This window comes from Meriones unguiculatus, chromosome 1 (assembly GCF_030254825.1).
Source record: "Meriones unguiculatus strain TT.TT164.6M chromosome 1, Bangor_MerUng_6.1, whole genome shotgun sequence".
NCBI classification, from domain to species: domain Eukaryota; kingdom Metazoa; phylum Chordata; class Mammalia; order Rodentia; family Muridae; genus Meriones; species Meriones unguiculatus.
The window spans coordinates 104,758,128-104,783,738 of record NC_083349.1 but is presented as its reverse complement, the minus strand read 5'-3'; the positions used below and the strand labels follow the sequence as shown (position 1 = coordinate 104,783,738).

General features: G+C 42.2%; 1 protein-coding gene across 4 annotated transcripts in view; it reads left to right on the top strand.

Annotated features, from left to right (window-relative positions):
- Window positions 1–1,424: 1,424 nt before the first annotated feature.
- The window catches only part of Spast (spastin), a 45,550-nt gene continuing 21,363 nt past the window's right edge, over window positions 1,425–25,611 (top strand). The window contains exons 1-5 of one of the 4 annotated variants that reach the window (XM_021662698.2): window positions 1,426–2,138; window positions 12,177–12,260; window positions 14,006–14,089; window positions 17,271–17,366; window positions 25,081–25,268. In XM_021662698.2, the coding sequence (XP_021518373.1) occupies window positions 1,730–2,138; window positions 12,177–12,260; window positions 14,006–14,089; window positions 17,271–17,366; window positions 25,081–25,268 (861 nt within the window). In that variant the 5' untranslated portion in view covers window positions 1,426–1,729. Of the gene's footprint in view, window positions 2,139–12,173; window positions 12,261–14,005; window positions 14,090–17,270; window positions 17,367–25,080; window positions 25,269–25,611 lie in introns of all 4 variants that reach the window. The other 3 variants (XM_021662697.2, XM_021662700.2, XM_021662699.2) reach the window with 3 other exon arrangements.

Sequence of the window (25,611 nt, the reverse complement as noted above, 5' to 3'; positions counted from 1 at the left end):
ACCACTACTATGGTTCAAAAGAGAATCGGGGTTTACTGAATAAAAGGATTTAAAGGAATATAAATTTGAAAGAGACAGTATTTCAGAATGTGAAACTATCAGGACAGAGGCAGAAAAGAAGGCAGGCAGCACGTGGGAAGCAGTAGAGGCAAATTTTGCAGCAACCTATGATATTTTTATTGGTAGGGAATAAAGTTTCAGCAGAATGTGGGGATTCTTGGATGTTCTCACAGGGGATGCCTCACACTGGAAACAATAGGGACTTTGTATCAGTATTCACTGGTTTAGGCAACAGGAACAATTGTGGCTAACTGAAATAATGGGGGGGAGGTTTGTGTTTTTTTGTTTGTTTTTAAGGACAGAAAGATTGGGGAGGGGAGGAGCAAATAGGAAAGGGAGGGAGAAAAAGACTGAATAGTTTATCTCATAGGCTATATAGTCTAGGAACCCAAAAGATGTCGGGATCTCGATGGGACTGACCAGCTCTTAGAGCTCTGGATTTCAGCTACCTTCTGTTTCAGATGCCAGTTCCCAGGAGTCTGATTGGCCTATTGTTTGTTTCCTCCTGTGTGATCTGGGATCTGTGCAGCAATTGTTGCTCATTACAATATCGGAAAGAAACATAGTCCTTTGGAAATAGTCTACCAAAGGAATAAAGACATATGCACACACATATGCGTGCACACGCAGATAGTATGGATTCCTTAGAAAACCATAGTATGGTAAACTGTGCAAAACCCAAGAATGACCTCATTCACATGATTAATCCTGAGATTACACAGACACATAATATGCTAGTTAAACGCAGGATTCGTGGCCCTTGTGGTAATAACGTTTTTCGTTTAGGATGTCCTGAACTTTGTCTCTGCAGCTAACTGCTTCCTTCTCAGATAATAAACCCAAATTGCTACATACTGCCTCTAATATAAAACTCAAATCTGCCATTCTTTGCAAAAAAAAAGACTTAACTAGCAGAAAATAAAGATATAAGAAAATGGGAGTAATGATGCACACCTGTAATCGTAGTTTTGGGGCGATGGAGGCAGAAGGATCAGGAGTTCATGGCCTTCCTCAGCTACAAGAGTTGGAGGTCAGCCTGGACTAGAAGAGACCCTGTCTCTAAACAAAGGCAAATGTCACTGCAAGAGAGCAAATCTGAGGACTAGTCAAGCCGCCCACGCCGCAACCCCCATTGGTAAGGTTACTATCAAAGCACCCTATTCTGACTCCTCAGAACACTGACTCCTCAGAATCGGCTGAGCGACGGGCCCCAGCGACCCGCACGAGCGGAACCACACCTACAGAACCGAGGTTCCGGAGAAAGGGGCGTAGAAGGGGATGCCGCACATGCGCGCAAGCTCCCAGGTCAACAAAGACGGCGGCGTGCGCGCGCGCCCCGGAGCCAGACTCCGAGGACGTGCGCGTGCACGAGCGCCGCTGAGAGGTGCCCGCGGGACAGAGGACAGAGGAAAGGAGGGGTGGGAGCCACCGGCCGCGGGAGGAGGAGGACGAGGACGAGGAGGAGGAGAAGGGGTTGTGCTCCTGGCCGGCCGGGAGGAAGGGGCGGGGCTGAGGAGCGGCGCGTGCAGGTGCCGGGCTCCGGGCTCTCGGGCGCGCGTGCGGCTCCGTGGGCCCCGCCGCGCCGCAGTGGTGGCCGCCGCCGCCGCCGCTCGGTCGCCGTGCTTGTGCGGGAGGCGGGTTATGGCGGCGGCGGCAGTGGGAGCCGTGAATGAGTTCTCCGGCCGGACGACGGAAGAAGAAAGGCTCGGGCGGCGCGAGCCCCGCGGCCGCCAGGCCTCCGCCCCCCGCCGCGGTCCCCGCCCCTGCCGCCGGCCCGGCCCCCGCGCCCGGCTCGCCGCCTGAGCGGAACCTGTATTACTTCTGGTCCCCGCTGCTCGCCGGCTTCGCCCTGCTGCGCCTGCTGGCCTGCCGCCTGGGGCTCCTCTTCGTGTGGCTCTGCCAGCGCCTCTCCCGCGCCCTCATGGCCGCCAAGTGGAGCTCCGGGACCGCGCCGGCGCCCGCCTCGCCCTCTCCTCCAGCGCCCGGGCCGGGCGGCGAGGCCGAGAGCGTCCGTGTCTTCCACAAACAGGCCTTCGAGTACATCTCCATTGCCCTGCGCATCGACGAGGAAGAGAAAGGTACTGGGGGGCTGGAGGGAGGCGGCGGCCCTAGGAGAATGCCACCTGCGTCCCTTTGCTGCACCCCCCGGAGTTGATCTGTCCCGGGAGCCCCTAGTCCCCCACAGACCAGACTCTTCTGTTGTGCGACGCCCAGTTAGTTCACCCTCTCCCCCTTTAGGGCGCCCTAGCTGTCGACTTTGTTTCAGCACCCCCACACTTGTGCATTACCCAAGTCCCGTGAGACAGCCAGGCGTGCTGGTGACAGTGACAGTTGGCCTAGAGTGACCATTCTTTCTAACACTGTAAACAGTGAGGCTTTCTCCGAGCCGGGCTGGGCTTCCAAAAGGTTTTGGTATCGAAGAAGCTGTGTGTATTAACTAAATGAAAAGAGTTCTGTAGTGTCTAGAGAGAAAAAAAGAAAACAGTGTCGACTCGAATTTGAAGGGGGCTAGCTGCTTATAATTAGAGCCGAATTTGCGTTATCCTGAAGTTTCATGGTTTTTTAATCAGCATAGTGAGTCTTGAAGATTTTTGTTGTTGTTGTTATGAAGTTGTATTTTGGCCCTGGTTGCTTTGGTTTTTGTTAAATCTGTTTCTTCAGTTTGTAAATTGAAATGTTAAATGAATGAGTGGGGTAAACATGCATATCATTGTCCCATGAAACCTAAAACAAAGGCCCCCCGCCTCTCTCATTGAAGGCAGGGACACGGCATACTTCAGGTTTCCTTTAGCCTTTCTGTGTGAGAGGCTTTGTGTGATGCACTGTGCGTGTGTCCCTTGATCTTCACAGTAATTCTGAGAGGAGAGCACTTGTCAGTACAGGTGTTTTACAGATGAAATTACTATTTGCAAGATGGAAGCAGTTGGCACCAAATCTGTACTAATAGCTAATCTGAAACTTCTGTGGAAAATGTGAAGTGGAGTTAAGAAGTCTTATTTATGTCCCTCCTTTTATTGTCACGTACAGTATTCTCCAAAGAAGCCCAGATTCCCACCGTGGCTTAGTTAGGTGTGCTCTTGAACATTGCCCACCGTGGGAATGAACAATCTGCAGTGTTTCCACTCAGCGCCACAGGCTGGTCTAGTGTTTTCAGTCTTGTTTAGACATTTCCTTTGCAGGGCCTAAGAATAAAAAGGGGGTATATAGTGAAAGAGGCAGATATCCTTGATTTTGGAGTCCAAAGACAGAGTGGACACTGGGTTCCAAGCAGTAGTAGACACAGTTAAGAAAAGAATATTTTGTGTTTGAAAGCAAGTTTTTTGTTCATTGCTTAGTTCTTCATTTTCTCTTAGGAATCCAGTGATCACTTGGGGAGGATGAAGAGCATTCCTCCTTCCTTCTGTGATGTTGTATTGCCCAGTTTTATAGCTGTGGGGTTCTATAGTTTTTGGAATAGTGGATCTACATTTGAGAGTAGATTATTTAGGGGTTTAGGGATATAGTTCATTGGTAAAATGCTGTGCCCACTATGCTTCAGATATGGGATTTGCTTCTTGGTGCTTTGGAAACAAAGACACCCGTCAAAAATTAAAACAAATTAGTTACATTAGTTTTCCTTTAAAAAGAAATAAAGCTGGAGCCTAGCAGAGGCAGGTGGAGCTCTGTGAGTTAGAGGGCAGCCTGATCTACAGAGTAAGTCTTAGAACAGAGTTACATAGAGAAACACTGTCTCAAAAAACCAAAACATGAAAGAAAGCCAGGTGTGGTGGCCATGCCATAATCCAGCACTCTGGGAGGCGGAGGCAAGCAGATGGCTGTGAGTTCAGGCCAGCCTAGGGTACAGAGTTAGTCCAGGACAGCCAAGGCTACACAGAGAAACCCCTAAACCCCTATCTTAAAATACTAAAAAAAAAAAAAAAAAAAAAAAAAAAAAAAAAAAAAAAAAAAAATGGGGCTCAAAGTAGCAGAAATAAGAACAGAGTTAGGTGACAATAAAAGATTATTCAATTTTTTTTTTTTAGATTAGGACATAATGCCAATATTTCTTTTTTCCTTCCTCAAATTCTCTTACATATCCCTTCGTATTCTGTTTTTTGTTTTGTTTTGTTTTGTCATTCTTCAATGTATATATGATTTTATATACTGAGCAATGTTTCTCTTTTGTTTGTTTTGTTTTCTGAGACAGGTTTTTCTGTGTAGCTTTGGCTATCCTGGAACTCTGTAGATTAGGCTGGCCTTGAACTCATAGAGATCTACCTGCCTCTACCTCTTGGAATTAAAGCCAAGCGTTAGCCTAGGTAATGTTTTTTTGTTTGTTTTTTATTTTTTTGTTTTGTTTTGTTTTTTTGTTCTCTCAGACAGGGTTTCTCTGTGTAGCCTTGGCTGTTCTGGATTCACTTTGTAGACCAGGCTGGCCTCAGACTCACAGAGATCCACCTGCCTCTGCCTCTCTGGGTGCTGGGGCTAAAGGTTTATACCACTCACCCAGCTTGTTTTCTCTTTGTTTTTTGTTGTTGTTGTTTTGTGTTTTAATACTGATAAAGAGCCAGTCTGAATGCTTGAGGAAAAGGGTTGTAACAGTGGTTCTTTGGATTAACCAGAACTTGACGTAGCATGTTTTGTGTGACTTCTGTAGACAGAAGTGTAAGATCTCCGAGATAATACAAAGGTGGAGGTTTAGAAGGTGTGGTTTGATTTCTCAAGTGGGTAGTACCTATCAGGAAGGGCTGCAGTGTGCTGTGGGAAAGAAAGCGAACCAGTTTCAGGGGAGTTTTAGGGCTGAAGAATCTGGGATCAGGAATAGAAAGTGTCTGAATAAAATATCCCTCATTAGTTAGGTGTTTTCCACAATTGTATGTCTTTATTTCCCTTTTGTGGGTGCGTCTGTGTCTTTATGGGTGCACATGTGCCATACTGTGCATGTGGAGGTCAGAAAATGACCTGTGCTAGTTGGCTCTGTCCCACCACTTGGGACCCTCAGGAAATAAACTGATTGTCAGGCTGTCAGGCTCAGCCCTCTGTAAGGAGTAACAGTTACAGAGCTGTAAGCCCTGTATTTGAGCTCGCAGTCCCAGAGTGCTAAAAGTTTCTCACCATCATGGCAAGGAGGCATGACAGCAGCCTTGTGGCTGGAGCAGCAAGCTGAGAGCTCACATCTGAACCTTAAGAAGTAGAGAAAATGAACTGAGAGGAAATGGCCAGAGTCTTTAAACTGAAAGCCCACCCTCATGGCACCCTTCCTCCAGCAAGGCCACACCTCTCAAACTTCCCAAGCGGCATCAAAGAGGACCAGGTGTTCAAATATACATGCACATAGGGAATGCTCTCATTCAAACTACCGCACCATCTAGATGTTTTTGTTTGTTTGTTTGTTTTTTGTTGTTGTTTCTTTGTGTAGCCTTGCTGTCCCGGACTCCATTTGTAGACCAGGCTGGCCTCAAACTCATGGAGATCCACCTGCCTCTGCTTCCCTGAGTGCTGGGATTAAATGCATGCACCACCGCACCCGGCTCAAACACTTTTCTGATATTCTTTGTTTTTGAGACAGGGTCTCTCTACATAGCCCTGGCTATCCTGGAACTCACTTTGTAGACCAGGCAAGTTTGAAACCCCCTGCCTCTTTCTGAGTGCTAGGATTAAAAGCATGCACCTCCACTTCCAGCACTTTTTTCTAATTTTATATAATTCAACATTGTATGTACATCATTTAAAACACACAAAAGCCTGTCCACATCTGTTTTTATAAATTGAGGGTAAAGAGTAAAAGTCAGTGATTACTCTCATTCTCAAAAAGTGTACATCTACCATTAGAAAAGGATTATCTCTAAACTTAGTTTGCTTTCTCTTGATGACCCCCCTGTATTGGGCTATGGTGGGTCACCCCTGTTCCAAGCACTTAGGAAAGTTTGAAGCCAGCTTGAACTACATAGTGAGTTCTAGAAGACCCTATTTCAAAAAACAAAGGAAAACCGATTCTTTTCGAAATTCTCTTTGATTAGAGGCGAAGCATTCGGATCACCACAAGTTGAAGGTCAGCATGGTCTGTTTGGGGAGTTGTAGGATGCACAGGCTGCAGGATGGAACCCTGTGCAAATAACCCAAAGGTCCACCATTAAAGAAATATATAATGCAAGGACACTCGGGCTTTTTAAAAAGCATCATCTATCTTCTTATTGACTGCTCAATATATAGTGTTATTTACAAAAAGATAAAAAGACAGCCACTGTTGAGGACTTTATACCTTGTCTGGTTTTTGCTTTCTTTTTTCTTTCTTTCCTTTTTTTTTTTTTTTTTTTTTTTTGGCGGGGGGGGGGAGGTTTTCAAGACAGGGTTTCTCAGTAGCCCTGGCTGTCCTGGACCTCACTCTGTAGACAAGGCTGGCCTTGAACTCACAGAGATCCTGCCTGCCTCTGCCTCCCAAGTGTTGTGATTAAAGGCATGCACCACCACTGTCCCCTTAAAACTGTCTGTCTGTCTATCTGTCTATCTATATATTGTTTTTTTTTTTGAGACAGAGTTTCTCTGTGTAACAGCCCTGGCTCTTCTGGAACTCACGCTGTAGACCAGGCTGTCCACTTGCCTCTGCCTGCACTACCATACTACCCAGCTTAAAACAATTTTTAAAAACTATTTATTTAGCCGGGCATGGTGGCACATGCCTGTAATCCCAGCACTCAAACTCTATGAGTTTGAGGCCAGCCTGGTTTACAAAGCGAGTCCAGGACAGCCAATACACAGAGAAACCCTGTCTCAAAAAACTAAGAAAAAATTATTTTATATGTATATATGTTTTATCTGCATGTATGTGGGTGCACCAGTGCAGTGTGTCTGGTACACAGACGTCAGAACAGGGAGCCTGATTTCCCTTGGGACTGTAGTTACAGGAGGTTGTGAGCCACTGTGTGGGTGCTGGGAATTGAACCAGTGTTCTGTGGAAGAGCAGCTGGTGCTCAGAACTGCTGAGTCATCTCTGCAGCTCTTTGGTTTTTGTTTCTTTTTTTTATCCTAATTTATGTGCTTAATTTGGATCTTAGATGTTTCTGTTATTCCTGGTTAGATATGTAGATGAAGGAGTTGCTGGGTCATATGGCAAGTAGGCTCAATCATAAGAAAAAAACCAGACTCTTTACCTTATCAATGGTACTAGTTTGTATTACAACCAGCACTCATGAAATTTTGGTCCATTGCTTTTTGTATTAAATCCTTTTGGTGTTTTGTTGTTGTTGTTGTTGTTGGTGGTGGTGGTGGTGGTGTCTTAGTCACTGTTGTGTTGCTGTGAAGAGACACCATGACCAAGGCAACTCTTATAAAAGAAAGCAAAGCATCTAATTAGAGTTTCAAAGAGTTAGTCATGGCAGGGCCATGCTGGAAACATGATGGTACTATGATGCTGGAGTAGTAGCTGAAAATTTCATCCTGATTCATGGGGTAGGACTGGGGATGGGGCTGATGTGGACTTTTGAAGTCTCAAAGCCCATTGGTACACTTCCTCCTACACTTCATCCAACAAAGTCACAATTATTCCAACAGGGTCACACTACTTTCACAATGGCACACCTCCTAATCCTTCTAATTCTTTCAAACAGTTCCACACCCTGGTGAATAAACATTGAAATCTATGAGCCTCTGGGACCATTCTTACTCAAACCACCACAGTTGGTTTGCTTCTTCTGTTTTAGATATGTAGTGGCATCTCATCGAGGTTCTTTATCTGGAAGATAAGGATTGAAGCACTCCACCACTGAGCTACAGCTCTAGACATCATTTTACTTAAAAATATATTTATTTTTGTATGTGTGCTTGTGGTGAGGGCAGGAGAGTGGAATAGAGCATGCATGCCACAGTGTATGCCTGTGAAAGCCAGCTTGCAGGAGTAAGTTCGCTCTTTGCAGCCTGTGGGTCCCAGGGATCAAACTCAGGTGATCAGCCTTGGCAGCAAGTACCTTCACACATTGGCCCCAGGTTGTCCTTGAAGTCACTCTACAGTGACGCCTTGAACTTATGATCCTGCTGACCCTCTGCCTCTGAGCAGCTGGGATCAACAGACCTGTGCTACCTGGCTCGAGACACGTGTTCAACTTTGTATTCTCTGACAAGAGACGGCATTAGGTGGCCTTTCAAGTGCTTCTTTACCATTTACCATCTCTGGGACAGTGCATAGGTTGTTTCTTTTTGCCTACGTAGGAACTTGAGATTGTATTCGGGGCTTTGCACATGCTAGAGCTATGTTTGACCATCAAGCTGCGTTCTATGTTGTTTGGTCATTTTTATCATTGCTTTGTAAGAGTTCTCTGTGTATTCTAGCTGCAAGTCCTTCATTAATCATGGTAGTGTTTTGAATTTTTTTTTTAAAGCCTGTTTGGTGTCTTTTCATTGTTAGAACACTGGCATTGAATGGCAGGAGTTCTAATTTATTGGTTTAGTTTATCCATAGTTCTATGGCTTTTGCTTTTTATTGGTGGTGGTGTTGGTGGTTTTTCTTTTTTCGAGACAGGGTTTCTCTGTGTAGCCTTGGCTGTCCTGGACTCACTTTGTAGACCAGGCTGCCTTCAAACTCATAGTGATCCGCCTGCCTCTGCCTCTCCAAATGCTGGGATTACAGGCATGTGCTACAGCGCCCTGCTGGGTTTTGCTTTTTGTGTTCTAGAAATCTGTCTAATCAATTCTCGTCCTTCTGGCCAAAATCAAGCGTAGAAATCTCTGTCTTATTCAAGCTTTCAAAGAGTTTTGTTTAAATACTCTTGAGTTTTACAGTCTAGAGAAGGTCTAGCAAGGTAACTGTTGGCTAAAAGGGATTTTGCTTCAAAGCCTGATGGCCTGAGTTTGTCCTGGAACCCACATAAAGATGGAAGGACGGAATCATTCCCCAAGGTTGTCCTCTGACCTCCACACTTCTGTGTACATACATACACATATAATAAAATGTTAGAGAATATGTAGGTGACAAGCAAATGCTGAAAAGAGTGTTGTTGCCAGTGAGATGGCTCAGCAGGTTAGGTAAGGATCTTGCTGTAAAGCTGGCTCAATCCTCAGAACCCACATAGGACGGTCTCCTTAAAGGTCTCCTGAAAGGTGTCTTCTGACCTACCCTAGCACATGTATGCACACACAGACAAAATTTGTAAGATTCTTTTATGTATATGAGTGTTTGTATGTATACTGTGTTTGTGCCTGCTGCCTGAATACATCAAAAAGAGAGTGTCAGACCCACTGGACTTGGAGTGGGTGGTCATGAGCTACCATATACATTCTGGGAAACGAATCTGGGTCCTGTGCAAAAGTGAGTGGTTCTAACTGCTGAGGCATCTCTCCAGCCCCGATATGGCCTCTTAAAATTCTAGAAAGAATGCTGCAAATTAGAGAGCTTTCATACAGGCATTAAGACTAGATTGGTGCACCAGTAAGATGGCTCAGCAGGCAAAAAACACTTGCTACCCAGGCCTTGAATTCAGTCCTCAGAACTCACCATTGAAGAAGATAACCAACTTCCTAAGTTGTCCTCTTACCTCCACACATGCACTGTGGCACCCACATGTCATACTCGAACATGTGCACGCGCACACATACATAAAATAAAAATCTTTAAATCATGAAAAGGCCAAAAAAGAGCATAGTTTGGGATATAGATTAGTGTATAGCCATAGCTTGCCTAGCATGAATCCAAAGTCCTGGGTTCAATTCCAGTACCACAAAGAAAAGGAAAGGGACTGGAGAGAGGGCTCAGAAGTTGAGTACATACCACTCTCTTCAGAGGACCCAACTTCAGTTGCCAGCACCCATGTCACGTGACACCTCCCACTGTAACTGCAGCTCCAGGGCATCTGGCATCTTTGACCTCTGCAGGCATAAGCACTCAGGTACACATACTCATACAGACACTTATTTTAAAATAGTAAAAAAAAATAAAATTAAAAAAAAAGGGAAAAGGACCCAGCAAGATAGTGCAGTGGCTTCAACCATTGGGTTGCAACTATCAGCAAACACCTATTTCCAGTGGTCTTAGGAACAACCAACCATACATTTATTTCTGTTGCTACTTCATAACAACTGTAATTTTGCTATTGAGTGGAATCTCAGTTCTAAGATCATTGGAAATACATTTCCTGATAGCTGTAAAGGTCAAGGATTATTCCAAGTTGTCGTTTGACCGCCACACACCTGCTGTGGCATATGCAATCATGCCACACTCCACATGATAATAAAAAAGGTAGAGAGCAATAGAAGCTAGTGGACATTAGCCTCTGTCTTCCATACGCACATGCAGGGTTTGGACCTGCACACATGCACGCACAAAAGTAAATGAAAGGAATGGTAGTGAACGCCTTCACTCCCCGCAGGCAAAAGCAGCCGCCTCTCTTGAGCTCAGTGCTGGGCCGGTCCACACAGCGAGCTCCAAGACAGCCCGTGCCACAGGGAGACCCTGCCTCAAAACAAAACAAAAAGAAATACTATAGATATTGGTCAATATAGTAGAAATGTCTGTACTAGAAAGATATGCGTTGAGATCAGGATAGCGGCTTCTTGGAAGGGAAAGACCACAAGGATAAGAGGCACTATAAAGGAACTCACATTTGCCAGTATATTGTCACTGTGGTATTAAACACTGTCACATGGAAGATGTTGCTGATGATAACTGTCATCACTCAGAATGTAAATGTCATTATACTATTTGTTTCTTTCTTTTTTTTTTTTTTCAAGTAAAGATAGAAAACCAGAAATGCATGTAAGGAGGTATTTTGTTATTGAAAATGGGGCAATGAAACCAGGCATAGTGGTGCCCTTGTGTAATCCTAGCTTGTAATGCTAGTACTCAGAGGGTCAGTATTTCAAGGTCATCCTGAGCTATATATGTATTCTGAGACCAGCCTGAGTTACATGAGACTCCATTTCAAAAAAAAAGAAAATGGGAAGATGAATATCCAGAGTTTCAGTTGGTTTGTAGTAAACTGAAGCTCTTTTAGGCTAGTCTAGCCTCAAACTTGCTCTGTAGCTGAGGAAGACCTTGAACTTCTGAGCTTCTTGCCATTGGGTCCAGGTTGATTTATAACAAGCTCTTAATAATTTTTTCATGTGCCATTATCAACTGCTTTTAAAATACTTACTCTTTATTAGGCACAGTGAAAAACCATGATATCATGAGAGTAAGAAATTGCCAAATATAGCTGACTTATGTAGGGGATAAAAAGGGAATGGAGGCTGGGCATGATGGCACACACCTTTAACCCCGGTTCTAGGAGGCAGAGGCTACAGATCTCTGTGAATTCAAGGTCAGTTTACCCTGCATAGTGAGTTTCAAGACCACAGGGCTATATATATAGAACCTGTCTAAAAAAGGTGGGTGGAGGCTGCTGGGGAAATAGGGGATATGCATTCATGAAGAGGTATATCTTAGTTGTATATGATGTATATAAAAAGGCTTCATTTTCTTTTGTGGAAGGCCAGGTGCTGTGTTGCATGCCTGTGATCCCATCATTCAGGGAGGCAGAGGCAGGTGGATCTCTGTGAGTTACAAGCCAGCCTGGTCTACAAAGTGAGTCTGGGACAGCCAAAGCTACACAGAGAAACTGTCTTGAAAAAAAAAAAGACTTCATTTTATTTTGTGATCATGGCAGTTGTGATTAAGTTTATTTTGAAAATGCTGGCCATGGTGGCACACGCTTTAATCCTGGCACTCAGGAAGCAGAGGCCAGAGGATCTCTGAGTTTGAGGTCAAGCTGATCTATAGAATAAGTTCCGGGACAGCCAGGGTTACACAGAGAAACCAATGAGATGGTTCAGTGGGTAAAAGTTCTTAATTGCCAAGCCTGATGATCTTAGTTCAGTTCCCATGGGCTGTCCTCTGACCCCCACGTGCATGCTGTGGCAAGGGTGCTACCACTCACACACACCTATCAATAAATAAGTGTAAGTTGAAAGACCTAAAATTTGAGAAATATTGGGACTAAGGTCTCCCTGTTGAAGAGACACTTATATACTAAGCTACAACTCCAGTGTTTCTTGGACTTACTTATCTCAACATTTTCCTGTATCATCTCTCAGTGTGATACTTGGGGCAATGGGTGTTGCATTTTCATACCCATAATGTGTACAAATAATGATTTCTATTTTTAAAGCAGGACAGAAGGAACAAGCTGTGGAATGGTACAAGAAAGGTATCGAAGAACTAGAAAAAGGAATCGCTGTGATAGTTACAGGCCAAGGTAGGTTTTATGTATAGTTTCTCTCCCACCCCAAACTACAGTAGTTCCCTCCCTCCGGATCCCTTTTCCATGAGGAACCCTGCCAGAGCTCCTGCTGGAGTAAGCTGCAAGTACTGTCAAGGCCCAGATACTATGCTAATACCCAGAGTGGCCGAGTGACTACAGGGCAGCAGCACATCGAGTGTGGATATTTTGGACAAAGGGACGATTCATGTGGGTGGGAAAGATCAGGTAAAGGTGAAATCTTACTAATACCACACAGTTCACCAAATATAACTTGTTTATTATTGCAGTTCTCCACCTAATTATTTTGTACTGTAGGTGATCACAGGTAAATGGAAGTATATTTGCAGAAGGGTGCTTGATTGCTGAATTGCATACTTACCATCTTTTTAGTTCTATTTACCTTAGTAAATGTATTTCTTGATATCATTGTCAATATTCGTGCATGTATGGTATTGCATATTCTACAATTGAAATTTAATGAAGTCTCAAACACAATTTTCTATAGCAAGCTGACAATAACTACTATACTCTATGACCTTCCTGAAGCCATCCAAGGATCAATAGGTGATCAGCTGGTGATCAGTTACTACATAGATGTTAATGAGTCACGTGTGTTATCCCTGTTTTTAAAACTTGATTTATTGTATATCTGTAAGTAATCTTTTGTTGTTGTCAGCACATGTTAGAATATAAACCAGGTGCATGTTTTTAATCCCAGCACTAGGGAGGCAGAGGCAGATGGATCTCTGTGAGTTCAAAGGCTGAGCTACATAGTCAATTCCCAGTAAAGGCTCAGTGGGCAGAACTGCTGCTGTGCAAGCATGATGACCCAAGTTCAAGTCCCACAACACCCAGCAGAATTCAGAACTGACTCTGAAACTTGTCCTCTAACCTCTGCTCACACTCACACATTATACATATACACACAATAAATGAGCAAACAAACAAAACGAGAAACAAGAGCTAAGATAGGATCTGCTACCTGTGCCAACTTACTACCAGCCCAGCTACAGTCACTGTACGACTGCCCAGGCAAGAACAAGTCTGTCACAGAGTAATGCTATGATGCCTGCCAAAGACATGCGTTCTATTCAGTAAAATCAGAACTTCAATTCTAAGTGGAAAGAAGAATACACACGTCAAGGTTTTTTTCCCTCTGAGTAATAAAAAGCATTGAGTCATTTCCTTCTAAAATTTCTTCATGAAATTCACAAATAACTGCATATACATTTATATTTTTAATTCAAAAGTCATGTTCTTCAAAGCCTCAAAGACACAACCCTCACATTTATTTTATAAATATATTTTTAAATTTACTTTTACAATTCTTGAGTTTAACTCAGAACTACAAAGTTAAGCAAATACTCTACCAATAAGTCAAATTCTGCTTTTTTATATAAGAGACTTGATGAGCTTTTGTTTAAAAGAGTCAAACATAAATCAAAATAAGACGTTTCCTTTTTTCTTTTTTCTTTTTTTTTGAGACAGGGTTTTTCTGTGTAGCTCTGGCTATCCTGGACTCACTTTGTAGACAAGGCTGGCTTCAAATTCACAGTGATTAGCCTGCCTCTGCCTCTGAGTGCTGGGATTAAAGGCATGCACCATCACGCCTGGCTTACTTTGTTCACCTTTAATTTCTTTGTAAAGAAAGATTTTAATTGTGCATGAAGGTAATTGGAGTGACACTTACCTTGACACACGGTTAGTAAGGAAACTAATTCTTTCTTTTTTCCATTTAGGTGAACAGAATGATAGAGCTAGACGCCTTCAAGCCAAAATGATGACTAATTTGGTTATGGCCAAGGATCGTTTACAACTTCTAGGTATCAACTAATGTATTCTCTAATGCATGAAATATACTTGAAATGTTTAATGAATCTTACATTGTAAAGGCTGGACACAGTCTATTGGTGGCATGTAGCAGTATCATGTGCTGTTTCCAGTATCACAAGAAGTCAGTATTTGTAGGTAGATTAGATGAATAATTTCAATTTTTTGTTGTGGTCTTTTGAGACAGGATTTCTCTTGTTTAGTCTTGGCTATTCTGAAACTCACTCTGTAGACCAAGCTGGCCTCAAACTCACAGAAATCTACCTGCCTCTGCCTTCTGAGTGCTGAGATTAAAGATGTACACTACCACTGCCCTGCTAATTTCACTTATTAAATTATATTTTATTTTATGTGTGTACCTGAGTGTATATATGTGCAAACATGCATACAAGTACCCATAGAGACCAGAAGAGAGCATCGGATTCCCTGGAACTCTAGTTCCAGGTAGTTGATGTTGCTGTTGGTATCAAGAGCTCCAGTGCTCTTAACCAAGGGCCCCCCCCTTTCTCTCACATACCAGGATCTCTCTGTGTACTCCTGACTATCTATAAACCAGGCTGATCTCGAACTCACAGAGATCTGCCTGCCTCTGCCTCCCCAGTGCTGGGATCAGTGGCATGCATCACCACAGTCCAGCACATTGACCTGTTTTCTAGCTTCAGTAATTTTAAGTTTATTTTGAGAGAAGTCCTCATTTTATAGACCAGGTTGCTTTTGAAATCGTTGTCTATGCTCTTTCCTTTCTACTTTTGGAATTAAAAGAATGTACCACTACCATTGGCCTTTTTTTTTTTTATCCAGGTTTATAGACTAATACAGTTACCTAAACCAAAAGTCTTGCTTCCCTGAGCTCCTCACATTTAATTCTCAAAGAATCAGCTCACTGGCGTACTTTTGAGAAAAATCCTACTGTATATCTCTACTTAAAACCCTTTAGTATCCTAGGCCAGCCATGAACTCATGGAGTATGACTTTGACCTTCTGATCCTTCACCCTCTGCCTCTTAAGTGCTGTCACTGCAGGTTTGTGCCACTGTGCCCAGTTTATGCAGTGTGTGTGTTTACATAGGTAGAATTGTAAACTCTACATACTTACTTATAACTTTTTATTCCCAATCATCAAAACCACTAAGGTTTTCATTTCTGCTTGTCTTTATTATATAATGAGTGTTTCTGGTAACCTGTGTTAATAAAAAAGACACTTAACCAGAATTTTTCCAATGTACAGTTTTACCAACACAAGTAAATTGTGCCTCAGTATTTTGATTTAAAGAGCATTATCACAGAGAAAAATCAGATGACCTACCTCCAGTTAACTCAAGTAAACAGACAGGATCCAAGGTATATTGTATCAGCCACTTCTAGGATACAAAAGCTGTGCACTGCTTTGTGCTTTGTGCACAAAGGGTAGCTGCTATTTAACCTGTCCAGAGGCATGCGATACTGGGCTGTAAACCAAGCGTGGTGCCTGCTTGTCTGACTTCAGGAATATAAGTCTAAGACATTGTATATATGTTCTGCTTTCTTTGTTTTGTTTTCTTGTTGGGTGCTGATAATTAATCTAGGGCCTTCCACATGTTAAGTGTGTGTTCCACACTGAGCTACATGTATCTAGCCCTGTGCTCCATTTATACATGGATCTATTGGCTTGCTACTACAGAAGAAAACGAACTTACTTCAGCAAAGCATTTTGGGGAAAAGGTGATCCCTTATTTGGGTGAGGTGGGTTATATACCTCATGCATGTCACCTTAGGAGTGTGTCTGGAAGCGTGCATGTAGCTTACTGCCAAGGGGAGGAAGGAGGGCTGCAGCCCTGCTGCTGCACATGAAGCATCAGCCCTTCCTCTCTAGGCAGTAGGCTGAGACTCAGTCTATGGAGGGCTGTTATTTGAGATGGAGTAGGGTTGGAACTTACAGACACATGCCTTACAGAATTTTAAAGTATGGTTGGCACCTTCCCATACTGTGCCCAGTGACCCATTTCCCCTCCCAAGAGGCAGCTGTACCACCATTGTATCTGTGTTTCTCTCCATCTGTCTCTGTGTGTGTGTTCATGTGTTCACAGACAGTATATGGCGCACACAGTTCATACTGCTTCCTTTGCCTTGTGGCATTTATTTTTTGCTTGACTTAGGAAAACATAGCCAAATGTGACATTTCTTAGATAACTTTGTTGTTTCCATCTGTGCCATTTTTTAAGTTTGATTTCCTCTTAAATTTTCCTTTTTATCTCAGTGGGACCAATACTGTACTTCCTCTGTGAAGCCTTTCCGATAGACTCTTTATGGTGTGTAGTCTTTTTTTTTTTTTTTTAAGATTTAATTATTATTTATACAACATTCTGCCTGCATACCAGATCTTACTATAGATGGTTATGAGCCACCACGTGGTTGCTGGGAGTTGAACTCAGGACCTTTAGAAGAACAGCCAGTATTCTTAACCCCTGTGCCATCTTTCCAGCCCTGGTGTGTAGTCTTTTAAAAATTATGTTGTGCTGGGCATGGTAGCTCAGGCCTTTCATGCCGGCAGATCCCAGTATGCCAATCCGGTCTACAAAGTGAGTTTTGGATAGCCAAGGATACACAGACAAACCCATCAATAATAATAATAATATACAAATAAAGTTATTCTCTAAGTTGCCAATTATATTTAATAAGTTTGTAGATAATAAGAACCATAGTCATAAGCTGAGCATGGTGGTTCAGGCCTTTAATTCCAGCACTTAGGCTTGTAGATCTCTTGAGTTCAAGGACAGCCCGGTCTACAGAGCAAGTTCCACGACAAACAGGGCTATACAGAGAAACCTTGCCTCGGAAACAACAAGAAAGAACCTTAGTCACTTTTTATCCACACGTCACTATGTTAACCTGGGGATTTGAGCATATGATAAGCAACCATCTCTTATTGCTAATAATTGTGATAAGTAACTGCCTTAGGTTACCAGCCTTATTAAGTTATATTTTCAACATAGCCTTTCACGTGTTAACTTCTGTAACTTTTCATATGAGTTCTTACTAATTACATATTTTAGAGACTATTTCGTATATGTGCAGAAACTTCGCTGTTTCACAGCTTTGTAATACATTAATAATTTTCCATTTTCCACATGCATTTTATTTGTTTATTTTTATTTTTGTTTATTTTGTTTTTTTTTAACCCCCCTCTGTTGCATAGAGAAGCTGCAACCAGTTTCGCAATTTTCCAAGTCACAAACGGACGTCTATAATGACAGTACTAACCTGACATGCCGCAATGGACATCTCCAGTCAGGTAGGTTTAGGCTAACTAACAGAAACTAAAGCTTGCATGCAATATGAACTCTTGCTTAGCCTAAAATGCTTAGCTGTGTAGTAGAAGGTATAACTGTTTTGTTTTTACAGGTTGGTAGAAAATAAAGTATTCTTATCACTCATAGTGTCTGAACGTATGACAGATATGGTAGAGCCATTCTAAATATACCTATTCACATGTTTTCCAACTTTCTACTTAAAAAGTATAAAATAAAGGGAGGTGGTACTTGCATTACTGCCTAGGCCACAGCCCTTGAAGTGTACTCAAGAAACTGTTCTTTTAGAAAATTATATGTGTGTGTGTGTGTGTGTGTGTGTGTGTGTGCATGCATATGTATATATACACACATATGTATGTGTGTATGTATGTATGCATGCATGTATGTGTATTTGTGAACACATTTAGAGGTCAGAGGACAATTGAAAGAAGGGATTCCCTCCTGTCTCCATGTATGTTCTGGGATTAAACTCAAATTGTCAAGCTTAGCAGCAAGAGCCTTTTCCAACTGAGCAATCTTTGAAAGCCTCATTTGTTGTTTTTATTGTTATTGTTATTGTTTTTGGTTTTTTTGTCTTTTGACAGGGCTATATAGCCCTGCCTGTTAGAACCTACTGTATGGACCAGGTGGCCCTTAACTTCCATTCATCAGTATCCTTGCCTCTGCTTCCCCACTGTTGGAATTACAAACGTATTGCACTATTTATTTATTCATTCATTCATTCATTTATTGAGTCAGGTCTCGCTCTGTCATCCTGGATGTCTGGAACTCTCTATAGACTAGGTTAGTTTCAGCTCAAAGAGCTGCCTGCTTCTGCATTGTGTGCTGGGATTAAAGTTGTGTATCACCATACCCAGGCTGCACATGCCTTTAAATGGTTAAAATCTTTGGAGAGATTGCAATAGTTTTAGCCTCTATTATGACTAAAATAATTCTAGCAACCGGAGTCGCTTACTTTCTAGAATAATGATCCAAGGCAATCCAGACTGAGTCTATAATAATCCCCTTGCTGGGATTACAGGCATACACTACCGCACTTGGTGGAAAACATGATCTTGACTCAGAAAAAGAAAACAAAAGAAACATTAAGTGAGTCCAGGTGTTGGATTTAATAAAAATGTTAAAGCAACTAGTATAAATATGTTCAAAGTATTAAAATAATCTCTAGACGTGGTGGCTCACACCTGCTCTCCTAGCACTTGGACGGGATAGATCAAGATCTCAAGTGTGAGACCATCCTGGTCTACATAGCTTAGGCTATCTTTAAAAACATCCCTAGTTAGGGCTGGAGAGCTGGCTCAGCCTTTCAGAGCACCGGCTGCTCCTCAGGAGACTGGAGTTGGATGCCCAGCCTCCACAGCTAATGCCTCACAGCCTCTCACAGCTTCAGCTCCAGGGAATTTGATTTCTTCCTGTGGCTTTTTGAGTATCTTCGTGGACATGGCACATGCACACTGGCCCACAAACATAAATACACATGTATAAATAAAAATTTCTTAAATCATAGTTAACATTATTATTTAGCAAGTATTGATTATTTGAAGACGAGTAGTACAATTAAGTTTTTAGTGGTGCTAGGAGTTGAATTCAGGGCCTAAAGCATCCAGGCAGGTGCTCTGTTGCTAAGTTATTCCTTCGCCTGCTGCTCATGAGTTGTTCTTGTAGACAGATTTTCTGGTTTTACTTTTTTTTTCTAAGTTCATACTTTGGCCTTTAACTCCTTTCTGTTCCCTTCCTACCACTCTGTGATGGAAGCCTGGACTGTTCTGCAGTTCACATCCTTCCTGCCATGCTGAAATTATAGGCAAGTGCTAACATACCCACCTCTTTAGTAGCTCCTTTGACAAATCTGTAAAATATCTTTCTAGTGTTTAAAAATACCCCAAGCGTGTAACTTAGTAGATGTTTGCTGTGTATGTGTGAGGCCTTCTATTTGATCTCTAGCATTAAATATAAAAAAGAGCATAAAAATAATTCTTTGGTGATATTTCCTGGAATGTCATTCTAATCTTCCCCAGCTTCCTGTGGCTTCCTTTCAGCTCCCTGATTTTGGTTTTCTCCATATAAGAATTTATGTGAGACCCAGGAGAGATGGCTCAGTCATTGGAAGCATGTGCTGCTCTTGCAGAGGGCTGGAGATCAGGTCCTAGCAGCACTTTGTCCAGTGTCTCACAGCTGTCTGTACTCCCAACTCAGGCAGCCCAGGCTTTCTTCTGGAAGCCTCAGTGGCAGCTGCAGCCACAGGTAGCCACCCGTGCACATAATTAAGTTGTTTTAAATGCAAAAGCAGTGGGACTGGGGAGATGGCTCAACAGTTGAGGACTGGCTGCTTCCAGAAGCCCCAGGTTCAATTCCCAGCATCCACATGGCAGTTTACACTGTTTGTAACTTCAACTGTCTGTAACTCCAGTTCCAGAGGATCTGGCACACTCACAGAGACATACATGCAGGCAAAACACCAATGCTCATAAATAAATAAATCTTTAGGGCTGGAGAGATGGCTCGGTGGTTAAGAGCACTGGCTGCTCTTCCAGAGGTCCTGAGTTCAATTCCGAGCAACCACATGGTGGCTTACAACCATCTATAATGTGATCTGATGCTCTCTTCTGGCTTGCAGGTGTACATGTAGCTAGAGTACTCATATGCATAAAGACAAATAAATATTTAATAAATAAATCTTTAAAAAAAGAAAACCAAAAAGTGGACAACAATGGGCCAACCTACATGTTGACTTTATTCTCTCTCTCTCTCTCTCTCTCTCTCTCTCTCCCTTTCTCTCTCTGTGTGTGAGGGGCCCAGAGTCTGGTTTTGGCTAGGTATCTTTTTCAATTGCTATCTGTCTTATTCCTCTTTTTTGATAAAGGTTTCTTGTTGACTCTGGAAGTCATTGATTGGCTAAACTGCTTGCCCAGGAAACCCTAGGATCTGCCTGTCTGAACTTTCCCAGCATTAGGATTCGTTTGGAGGGCAGGATCTCACTTATCCCAGCTGGCATTGAACTTGTATATGGTTAAAGATCGCTTGTGCCACCACCAGTTTTATTTGGTCTTAGGGCTTCCTGCATGCTAGGCAAGCAGGCTGCCAACAGAGTTACATCCACAGCCCCTGACATAAGTCTTGGTTGTAGTTTCCTGGTGTAGAGTATCAAACCCAGGCCTTACACATTCTGGGCAAGCTCTGTACCACTGCTACATCCTTAGCATTCTGACATTTGTTATTTTTTCTTTTTTCTATTGATGTGTTTGTTTTATGTGTATTGGTGTTTTGGCTGCATGTGTCTGCGTGAGGATGTCAAATCACTCTAAGCTGGATTACAGGCAGTTGTGAGCTGCCACGTGGGTGCTGGAAATTGCACTTGGGCCCTCTGAAAGCCAGCGCTAACTGCTGAGCAATCTTTTAGCACTCATTTTTTTTTCTATGAGTGTCTTTTGTCATTCTCATAGTGTGTCTTTGTAGAAATTTCGTTCTCTTTTTCCTTCCTTCCTCTCTCCCTCCCTCCCTCCCACCCTCTTTCTCTCCCTCTCTACTCTCTCACTCCTCTCTTCTCTCTCTCTCCATAGCCCTGGCTATCTTAGAACTTACTGTATAGTTAGGCTGGCCTTGAACACACAGAAATCAGGCTCTTCTGCCTCCCAAGTGCTGGCATTAAAGAAGTGTGCTATAGCATACTCAACCTGAAATTTCTACCTATAGTAGGTGGCTTAGGCTTACATATTTTCATTCTGAAAAAATTCTGCAGTAACTTTATTCCTCTGAAATGAATGCTATTTAGCATTCTCCAAGGAAGGTCTTATCTTCTCCTTTTTCTGGATACTTTCTGCTTCTTCCTGTTTTTTGTTTTTTGTTTTTTTTTTTTTTTTTCAGTTTATTATGTATACAATGTTCTTTCCACATGTACACCTGAACACCAGAAGAGGGCACCAGATCTCACTATAGATGGTTGTGAGCCACCTTGTGGCTGCTGGGAATTGAACTCAAGACCTTTGGAAGAGCAGCCAGTGCTCTTAACCTCTGAGCCATCTCTCCAGCCCCCTTCCTGTTGTTTCTGTTTACTAATTTGCTGAGCCTGGGGTTCAGAACTTACATACTGGCACATCCTTGGTCAACTACACTGTACTTGAAGTGCCCTTGTTTTGAGTCACCTCATTATCTGGATTCTTTCTCCTCTTACTCCTCCTCCTCCTCTCTTTTCAGTTTTTCGAAACAGGGTTTCTCTGTGTAGCCTTGGCTATCCTGGACAGCTTTGTAGACCAGACTGGTTTCAAACTCACAGAGATCTGCCTGCCTCTGCCTCCCTGAATGCTGGGATTACAGGCGTGGGTCACCACACTTGTTTCTTCTTATCTGGAAATTTATCTGCAATTATTGTAGCTGTTTTTGTGCTCCATCTATCTTAGTTAGGTAGATGACACGGTCTTGTAGAAACTACATTTCCACTTTTTTTTCCTGCACTTTGTCTATTTGATATATTTGATGTTTTCATTTTTAATCTCTTAAGATTGATTGATTTATTGTGTATGATTGTTTTGCCTGAATACATGTATATGTACCACGTTCGTGTTAGGTGCTCCTGGACGTCAGAATAGGATGAGAGATCCATAGGAATTGGGGTTGTGGATGGTATGAGCTGGAAGGCTCTGGGAACCAAATTCAAGTTCTCTGCAGTAGTGACAAGTGGTCCTAACCACTGAAATGTCTCTCTACCCCTCTTCCTCCTTTTCTTTTTCTTTTTTTTTTAAGAAAAAATATTTTATGTTTGTGTTTTACGTCTGTGTATGTCTGATCCTTATACATATATATCCTTATACATATGCCAAAAGAACGTGTCAGATTCCGTAGCACTGGAGTTATAAATGGTTGTAAACTGCCATGTGGGTGCCGGGAACGGAACCCAGGTCTTCTGCAAGAGCAGTCAGTGCTCTTAATCGCTAAGCTGCCTCTCAGCACCCTGTATTTATTAATATTAATTATGTGTACAAGTATGGGTATGTGCAGATGTATGAGGTGGCAGCAGAGCCAGAGTGATCAGATCCTCTTGAGATCAGTTCCTGGACCTAGAGTTACAGGTGGTTGTGAACCACTCAGTGTCAGTACTAGAAACTAAACTTGGGTCCTCTGCAAGAGTAGTCAGTGTTTTTAACTGATGAGCCATCTCTCCAACCCTGTTTGGTAGTTGAGTGTGGTGAATCTTTCATTTTAAAATCTTTGGAGAGATTGCAGTAGTTTTAGCCTCTATTATGACTAAAATAATTCTAGCAACCGGAGTCGCTTACTTTCTAGAATAATGATCCAAGGCAATCCAGACTGAGTCTATAATAATCTCCTTGATTGTCATAAATTTCATTATTACAATATAATTGAATGACTGGGTTAGTCTAGTATTTAGGCTATCTATTCTGCTTTCTTAGAAGTCCTCTTAGTAGTCAATCTTCCAGTAGCGGTGTAAAACTCATTCTCAGTGCCAGGACATCAGTGTAGATTCCTTGTACACTTTTTTAAACCTGGAATTTTACTTAATTGTTTCAGATCTTATAATGATTTAGTTGAGATAAACAAACAACCTATTCCCTCTACCTATTTAATAATTCTTAATTTACTTTTTAAAAAATATTTATTTATACATATGAACACTTTATTTGCATGTATGCCTGCATGACAGAAGAGATATATCCCATTATAGTTGGTTGTCAGCCACCATGTGGTTCCTGGGAATTGAGCTCAGTACCTCCGGAAGAGCAGAGAGTGCTCTTAACCACTAAGCCATCTCTCCAGCCCCTTAATTTACTTTAAAGCTACTCAAAAGCAAAACCAAGGCTTCTAACTCTTGACCAGTCTAATTTACTGACCAGTTTAACATATTTCTCCTTCGTTCCCCTATCCTTTAGAGAGGGTCTTGATACGTGATGTAATCTTGGGTGGCTTAGAACTTGGTGGATAGACTAGGCTATCCCAGAATTTACAGTGATCCTCCTACATCTGCCTACTAAGTGCTAGGATTGTGGAATTGTACCTATTCCCAAGATCTGCATTTTGTTTGTCTGTCTGTCTGTCTGTTTTTTTGAGACAGGCTCTGGCTGTCCTGGAACTCACTCTGCAGACCTTGCTGGCCTCAAATTTACAGAAACTTACATTCCTCTGCCTCCCAAGCTCTGGGATTAAAGATATACACCACTATGCCTGGCTTGCTTTTTCTTTGTTAAAGATAGTTCCATACTCTGTAGCCCAAACTGGTGTATTACTCATATGTAGCCCAGGTTATTGTTGAACTCAAAACAGTCTTTCTGACTCTGCCTCAAGAGTGCTGGGATTAAAGCTTGAACCACCCTGCTTTCCTAGGTTAACATTTGTCCTTAACAATAAACATCATCGTTAATAAGCATTGGTTTGTTGCTGCTGGTGGTGGTGGTGGTTTGTTTGTTTGTTTGTTTGTTTTTCAGACAGGGTTTCTCTGTATAATAGCCCTGGCTGTCCTAGACTCATTTTGTAAACAAGGCTGGTCTTGAACTCACAGAGCTAGGCCTGCCTGTGCCTCCCAAGTGCTGGGGTTAAAGGTGTGCACTACCTCGCCCAGCTGATTTTTGTTTTATAAGAATATAAAGTTATATATTAGAAGTCGTGATCTTTGAGCATTTGAAAGCCTGTAACCTATTTATTTTATGTACGATATACATGTCACATAAAGTACTTGATATACTAAAGACTACAACTTTATACCTTTCAGCTATAATTGGTTAGTCAAAACTTTAAGTAGGCATAACTTGTAGTCCTTCATCTTTCATAACCATAAAAGTTTACATCCTGGTAGGTAGATAACTCCTTCAGTAAAGTTCTATCATCCAAGCACCTGAGATTAGATCCTTAGCACCCACACAAAAGCAAGACTGTAAAGCCAGCAATGGGGTGAGGGTACCAGGTGTTCATTTACCAGCCAGCCTGGCTCAGTTGATGAGGTTCAACGAGGAAGCTTCAGATATGAGGTTGATGTGGCAGACGGAGGGACATCCCTGACATCACTTGACTTCTCCGTGCACACACCCACACAGTACATATCCTACACACCCAAAGGTGGACAGTGAGATAGTGGAATGTTGCTGGGTTTTGTATGTAGTATATCCCTAGTGCCTCATTGAATTTGGTTTCTTAGTTATTTGGGAGCTTTATGTGCTTGGTAATTTTTTTATGTCTTACCTTCACTAACAAGTGAAGTTGTTTTTACAGATATATTTCTTCATAAGAAAGTTAGAATTTACAAAAGGGAAGGGCAAACCTAATAACCAAATCTCTTTTTCCAAATTCTTCCTGTGACATCTTGTTTTATTTTCTGACTCCAATCTTGTTTTGCAATATTTCTGGTTTTTAAAGGCCTTGGTTATAAGCCAGTGAGATGGCTTGGCTGTTAGAGACACTTCCTACACAAGCTTGATGGCCTGAGTTTGACCCTGGGACCCACATGGTGGGAGGTGAGACTCACAGCCCAACAGTTGTCTTCTGACTTGAACTCTGTGCAAGACTTATGGGCACTGACACACATCACAAGCATCTACACACAATAGTAAAGAAAGTTGTAAACTGCTGGTAGCTTGTTTTGCAAACTTGTTATTCTTTTATTGTTATTAGTGTTGTAAATTGTTACTATTTTTTATACTTAGAGTCAAACTTTCTAATCATGATCGCTGCATTTTTTTTCCTTGATAGAGAGTGGAGCAGTTCCGAAGAGGAAAGATCCCTTAACGCATGCTAGTAATTCACTGCCTCGGTCAAAAACAGTCATGAAAAGTGGATCCACGGGGCTCTCAGGTCACCACAGGGCACCTAGTTGCAGTGGTTTATCCATGGTTTCTGGAGCAAGACAGGGACCTGGTCCTGCAGCTACTGCACATAAGGTACTCTAGAATAGTGTGTGTAATGTGCTTTCCAAGTAGGAAGCTTTGTTATGGTTGCTTCACTGTATTAGTTCTTTATAATTCTTTATAGAATTGATTGGTTTCCACAGAGGTAAATATAATTTTTTAATTGCAAAAACTACTTGCTGTTAAATAAAAGTCTTAGTTCCTTTCAGAGTATATTAGGTATTTTATATTGCTTATATTCCAAGTCTTTTCAGTATAATGTGGTATATGTCATTCTTTTAAAGAGTTATTTATTCATTATATGTCTGTACAGTGTTATGCCTGCATGTCATACCAAAAGAGCTCACCAGATACCATTATAGATGGTTGTGAGCCA